This window comes from Populus trichocarpa, chromosome 7 (assembly GCF_000002775.5).
Source record: "Populus trichocarpa isolate Nisqually-1 chromosome 7, P.trichocarpa_v4.1, whole genome shotgun sequence".
Lineage (NCBI taxonomy): Eukaryota > Viridiplantae > Streptophyta > Magnoliopsida > Malpighiales > Salicaceae > Populus > Populus trichocarpa.
In genome coordinates, this window is record NC_037291.2 from 4839720 (window position 1) to 4846905 (window position 7186).

General features: G+C 34.8%; 1 protein-coding gene across 1 annotated transcript; it reads left to right on the top strand.

The window, feature by feature from the left end:
- The first annotated feature begins 569 nt into the window (after positions 1–569).
- Positions 570–2960, top strand: LOC18101160 (probable indole-3-acetic acid-amido synthetase GH3.1). Its single transcript, XM_006380612.3, has 3 exons — positions 570–969; positions 1077–1178; positions 1299–2960. The coding sequence occupies exons 1-3, from the start codon at positions 653–655 to the stop codon at positions 2671–2673; spliced, it is 1794 nt and encodes a 597-aa protein (XP_006380674.1). The 5' UTR covers positions 570–652; the 3' UTR covers positions 2674–2960.
- Positions 2961–7186: the final 4226 nt, after the last annotated feature.

Here is a 7186-nt window from a genome sequence, read left to right on the forward strand (position 1 = left end):
AATTTTTTTTAAATTCCAAATTTTAAAGTCAGACATTAAGAAAATTTATTAAGTGTTTTAGAATATATCTTCTACAAAAGGAGTCTATGTTTAAAATCATTAATGGGTACAGAAATCCACCAGAAAATACTCTGAATGTCAAATAAAAATAAAAGGGTATAAAGAAGTAAAAACGAACACGCCCAGGTCAAGCCGTGTATATCAAGATGGTAATGTTAAGCCGGCAGGCATCGCTGTCTAGACCAACAAACCAGCAATAAAAGTGCCGCGTGGTCTGGGTGACGCCAAGGCCCAAACAATACCATATTGACATGGCAAGACATGTGGAGCCCAACTTGTCTGATCATAAAGAGAAAAGGTGACGTTTTGTGGTCCCCACTTGTCCCCCCTTTACCCAGACAGTCTCTTGAGACAAAAATATTTTCTTTTTTGTAACAAGGCCTATCCATCCACGTCCCTCCAAAACACCTCTCTTAGATCCGGCCGGCTACGTAAATAATCAAAACCCTACCTCAATCTTTCCTCCTATATATTCACCACATGCGCACGCCATTTCTTCTACAAAACAATTCACAACTCCTCCTCCTCCTCCTCCTCCTCCTCCTCCTCTATTCCTAGCTAGCTCTTCATCTTTTGAAATCTCTCTCCATCTATGGCTATTGAGTCAGTATTGTCACCGCTAGGTCCTCCTGCATGCGAAAAAGATGCTAAAGCTCTTCAGTTTATTGAAGATATGACAGCAAATGTAGACCTAGTGCAAGAGAGGGTTCTGAAAGAAATACTCACTAGCAATGCCGAGACTGAATATCTTCAAAAATACCATCTCAACGGAGCTACTGATAGGGATAGTTTCAAGTCCAAAATTCCTATGGTTACCTATGAGGATCTCCAACCTCAGATCCAACGTATTGCTAATGGTGACAAGTCTCCCATCCTGTCCTCTCACCCTATTTCTGAGTTCCTAACCAGGTACCAAGACATGCAAGTCTTCTGTTATATAGATTCTTCATTTTATTAGTTTTTGTGTTTCAAAAAAGAATTCTTGAGTTTGAAATTGTCGGTGCATGGTTTGGCAGCTCTGGTACTTCTGCAGGTGAAAGAAAATTGATGCCAACAATTGAAGAAGAAATGGATCGTCGTCAGCTATTGTACAGTCTTCTCATGCCTGTCATGAACCTGTGAGTATTATCATTCTCTTGCTTTTGGTGAAGACGCTATGTGTGTTCTTTGTGCTTTATTTCTTTGAAACTATGTCATGCGATATATTTTGTGTTGACAAATCTTTCCATTTTTGGTAGCTATGTACCGGGTTTGGACAAAGGAAAAGGTCTTTACTTCTATTTTATCAAGGCGGAAGCAAAAACTCCTGGTGGGCTAGTGGCACGTCCTGTGCTCACTAGCTACTACAAGAGCAAACAATTCAAAACCAGACCCTATGACCCTTATAATGTTATCACAAGCCCCAACGAGACAATTCTATGTGTAGATTCCTTCCAGAGTATGTACTCTCAAATGTTGTGTGGCCTGATTATGCGAGAAGAAGTGCTTCGGGTTGGTGCTGTGTTTGCATCTGGCCTTCTTAGAGCCATTCGATTCCTTCAACTCAACTGGAAAGAGCTTGCCAATGATATCTCCACTGGCAGCTTAAACCCTAAAGTTACAAACCCTTCAATAAGAGAATGTATGGCCAAAATCCTGAAACCTAACCAAGAACTTGCTGAGTTCATCACCAAAGAGTGCTCAGATGAAAATTGGGAACGTATTATCACTAGAATTTGGCCCAACACGAAATATCTTGATGTGATTGTCACTGGAGCTATGGCTCAATACATTCCCACTCTGGATTACTATAGTGGTGGCTTGCCAAAGCCTTGCACTATGTATGCTTCATCTGAGTGCTTTTTTGGGCTTAACCTGAGGCCGATGAGCGAACCATCAGAGGTTTCTTATACGATTATGCCAAACATGGGTTACTTTGAGTTTTTGCCTCACGATCCCTCAGCTCCAGCCTTCTCTCGTGAATCACCTCCTCGTCTCCTGGACCTTGCTGATCTTGAAGTTGGCAAGGAATACGAACTTGTGATCACTACTTATTCGGGCCTCAATCGGTACCGAGTAGGTGATATCCTTTTAGTCACTGGGTTCTACAACAAGGCTCCACAGTTTCGATTTGTGAGGAGAAAGAATGTCTTATTGAGCATCGAGTCGGACAAGACCGATGAGGCTGAGTTGCAAAAGGCCATTGACAATGCATCCTTGTTGTTACGTGAGTTCAACACTAGTGTTGTTGAGTACACTAGTTATGCAGAGACCAAAATAATTCCAGGTCACTATGTGATTTATTGGGAGTTGCTCGTTAAGGATCCAGCTAATTCGCCAACTGAGGAGGTTTTGAACCAATGTTGTCTAGCCATGGAAGAGTCACTAAATTCAGTTTATAGACAAAGTCGAGTTGCTGATAACTCTATTGGACCACTAGAGATAAGGGTGGTAAAGAACGGAACTTTTGAAGAGCTGATGGATTATGCAATTTCAAGGGGTGCATCTATTAATCAGTACAAGGTACCAAGGTGTGTTAGCTTCACTCCTATCATGGAATTGCTTGACTCTAGAGTGGTGTCCAAGCATTTCAGTCCATCTGTGCCGCATTGGACCCCAGAAAGACGAAGTTGAGTGCATGAGAATCGAGAATTGGGCTACCGACCAAAAAGGGATCTCTTCGTCTTTCCTTTCCTGGGGAGAAGGGGAGTCCTGTGACAGCTCCTCCTCTCTATATATGTCTCCTGTCTTCTTTTATTTTGTTTAGCTTTTGAAAGTGTCTTTTTTACCACTAGTTTCCTTTTGATTTTGTGCAGGGAAAGTGTGTGTTTGTGTTTGTGTTTGTGTTTGTGTTTCTGTAATAAGTTCGCATAATATGCACTGCGCATGATGTAATTGTCCATTTGATGCTTGTTTATCCACGTACGGTGCCTTTTCTTTTCCTTTTTCATTTCCATTATCACTGATTAAAGTTGAAGAAGAAAAGACGTTAAGAATGAGTGAGTCGTGAACAGCACTTGTTTCCCATCTTCGATATCGCTAGCTAGCAGATTATGTTTGTAAAGTAATTTGTTTCAAATTCCAGAGTGCGATTCGATTTGGTGTGTTTTTTTTTTGGGCTATATTTGTAGCCTTTTTGTGCATGGATTTTAGTGCACGTGCTAGATATTCCTGATCTCTTGTAGCTATATAATTAATTATTATTATTATTATTATTATTATTATTATTATCCCTGTTTTGTTGTTATTAACTACCAGCTACTTAGGTTTAAACTTTCTTGTTTGGAAGCATGCATTTCATGGGTTCTTTTATGAGTGGATCGATCCTCGATATCCACCGTATACACTATTCTTGAGACTATCAGAGTGGGCAGTTATAGACAGAATCAATATATAAGACCCACCTTATACAAACAAATCGGATATCCCAACTCACTCTATAAAAAATAAAAAATAAATAAATAAATTACAGAATTCAAGACAATATATAATAATATATATACCCGATCAACTTAATTGTTCATTTAGATTGTTTTTCATACACTGAAACAATGGCTGCTATTGTACTACGTACGTACTATGATTTTATATATATCATTAATCATTGAGTAGAGATGGACCGACACTTCGCTTGATTTTACTTCAATCATTGTATTTTGCTTACCAAAATGCTTTTTTCTCAACAAATTCGATGATATTGAGAGAAAATGTTTTCAATACTTTATAAATATCCATCTCTCAATACTCTATTTATTTAAATTGAGCCAGGTGTATCGATTTACACTCATACTAAATATCAATAAGCTTTTGGAGAGACCCCGTCACTCTCTCTATTTATTTACACTCGGTGCATTTTTATTTATACATATACATAGTTTACATAAGTTACATAAGATTTTTTTTTTTTTTTTTTGATAACCGTAAGTGTCCGGGCCAGTTTACGTGTATCTCGACTATTCCCTCGGGATCCTGAAATTAATGATCAGGTAAGCTTTCAGTGACCCTGATATTTATGGCACACGAACTAGTGAATTTTAAGGAGCAAACTCAAGACCTGACCAGTAAAATTATACCTCTCAAGATTAATTTCATACATCTTATTATATAAAACTGACTTCACTTCCCTTTAATAAAGGATCTCACGCAGTATAACAAAACCAAAAAATATTGTACGTCCAGTTTATGATAAAAAAAATAACACTTGAAGCAATTCAACCTCATAGTATATATATAACACAATCAGATAAAATAAACTGAAGCAATTGAAATTTAACATTTTAGGTTAGTCCAACTAACTGTGCCCGGACGGTTCATATTTACTTGCATTAATATTCAATATAGTTCTTGTTCATTTTGCAATAGTTTATCTAGATCCTTGGTCCGTGCTACGTTACAAGTTAAATCAATTTCTTCTTCAAGTAAAAAAAATATTTAGGCGTTGCTAATGTTTTTTCTAGTAGAAAAACTTTAAACAAAATGAGAATCGATCCACTGTGACTCAAAATAAATATTTAAGATAAGATATTTTTAATAAATATTGAGACGACAACATATTAGATTGATTCGGGTCAACCTTGGTTATAACTTGTCAATCTGCATAGCAAGTCATAAGATCATGATAACTCCATAAAAAACACATCAATACAAATTACAAAACTTAATTTTCAATAAACCTAATGTTGAAGAATAAAATTGAAAAAACAATCAATTAAAAAAACAAAAGAAATGACTTGAATCAACTAAAGTTAACATGTTAAACCTGTCACCATGATCATGAGACCAGGATAACCCAATTAAAGAAAATTACATAAATTATACAGTCAAATTCTCAATCAAATCAATATTGAAAGATAAGATTAAAAAAAATCAATTAAAAAAAATAAAAAAATGACTCAGTCGACCAAAATTAACCCGTCAAACTTGTGACCTAAGTCATGAGATGGGATTAATCTCATAGAAAACATATCAAAATACATCACGAAGTCTAATTCCAAATTAACATAATGTTGAATGATGAAATTGAAAAAAAAATCTTAAAAAAAAAATTCGAGTCAACCGAGTTAATTTGTTAAATATATAATGCAGATCATGAATTTAGAATAGTCTCATACAAAATAAATTAAAAATAAATTATAAAATTTAATTTCTAATAAACCTATTCGGTGAATCATGTTTACATGAGAAGCGAAAATCTATGCAAGATGACATGTATAAACGTTTAAAATCACGCTCTCACACAACAACTACTACAATGTGCTAGCTAGTGACTGTGTATTAAAAAGCTTTCTGTTTCTTTTAATTTTTTTTATTATTATTAAAAAGACGTTTGATTCTCAGTAATTCTAGTTTTTTGTTTGTAGTGAGGAGAGACTACCCTTATCATATATAGTCTGAGATTCTGTGAACCTCTAACAAATAATAATAATAATAAAATGTAATTGCTTTTTTACATGGATGTGTCAATAGGATATTTACATAAATGTCTTTTATTCAAAAAGTTAGGGTGAAGTGACATGTTTAGGATGTGTTTGGTGCAGTTTAACTTGTTTTTGTTAAAAAAAAAATTAAAAATATTTTTTATATTTTTTATCATTTTGATGTATTCGTATTAAAATTAATTTTTTAAAAATAAAAAATATATAATTTTAATATTTTTTTAAATAAAAAATATTTTAAAAATAATCATTTCCAAAATCCTAAAATTGAAAGCATTAAATTTTAAATCTTTGAATTGTCATATGATTATTTAAGTCCTAAACACAAACCCATAAAGTTCTGAAACGATCCAATGTGACATGAAAGTGTTATAAGGAAGCTAATTTAAAAGATGCTTATGATCAACATAAATGTTCTAAAGTATTATAGGCAAAGCACCACCATCTTCGTCCGTTTCGAGGATGATTGTGTTGTCTCTTTCATCTTGGACATAATTCTTTCGGCATCAAAAAGGAAAAGGACCGCGGGCACAGTGATCATGGCGTGAAAATGCAGCAAAACAACTCATAGCTGGATCACCTGCACTGCTTTGCACTGCATTGGTACTTCCACTTCCCTACATAGAGTAGATTTCTTTGACTAACTACGTGATCTTTAACAATTTATAAGCAATATTAATAATCGAATGTAAGAGATAATATAGAAGCAAAAGGACCACCTGTTCAGTGATGTTCTTTCCTCGAGAGAAGTTGGCATTCAAGTCAGAGTTGGGCATGAAGACATTAGAACTATTGTCCCCATTATTCTGGATATTGTTAGAAGGGAATGCATAGTCTTGGAGCATTCCTGGTGATTGCATGATTCCAGCCAACGTTTGAGGTTGATTGCTGCAGTCAAAATCAAGGGAATTCCAGGATTTTGATAATATTTTCATGGCTAAACCAAGAAAAACTTTAAAAGAGGCACACTATGATATGCAATTTACTAAGCTTCTAGCTATATTTGGGGGAAGAATTAAACTCCTACAAGGTTTCAACTCCATTGCAGCGATCTGCAGCATCCATCACGAGGCTTGTGGGAACAATTTGTTGAGGCCCATTTAAGCTATGGCTTGAACTTCCCATCACGCTGCCTGTGTCATTTGCAATTTCTTGAAGAAATGCTCTCTGAATACCACAATAAAGCATGATTACTAATGGGCGCTATTTAATTCAATAATTTAAGAATGATATTTGTTATTTTGACAATTCATAATAATGATCTACAGATTAATCAGGGGAAACACCTATAATTACAATATATAGTACTGTTTTACCTCTAAAACTTGCTGCCAAACATCTGATAGTACTGTAAAGATGATTGAATGACAATTATAGAAAGTACTACAGTTATGCTGCCTCAAAGTTAGGAATTGATAAGATTTGATTGCAAGGAATTAAATATGAAACCATAATTAAAACTTAAATACAGAGAGATATGATAAGTACAATAAGTAACTGTTAAAAAACAAATTACAGTGTCTAGTTGTGTTACGCTCACTTGAGAGAAAAAGATAACTGTTTCCATCGGAATCTTAAAATCATAATTACTTAAACTGTTGTCTTTTCCTCGAACACTTACAATGTTTGTTACAAGGTGTTTGGGAAGATTTTAGAGTTACATTAGAGGACAATTTAATAAAATAAGATTTCATTTTACAGTATTGTAAAAT

Excerpts from the sequence above, each read along its gene's own strand:
- LOC18101160 (XM_006380612.3), top strand. The coding sequence starts at position 653 with ATGGCTATTGAGTCAGTATTGTCACCGCTAGGTCCTCCTGCATGCGAA. Across the intron at positions 970-1,076 it reads ATTTCTGAGTTCCTAACCAG|CTCTGGTACTTCTGCAGGTG; the intron begins GTACCAAGACAT and ends ATGGTTTGGCAG. Across the intron at positions 1,179-1,298 it reads CTCATGCCTGTCATGAACCT|CTATGTACCGGGTTTGGACA; the intron begins GTGAGTATTATC and ends CATTTTTGGTAG.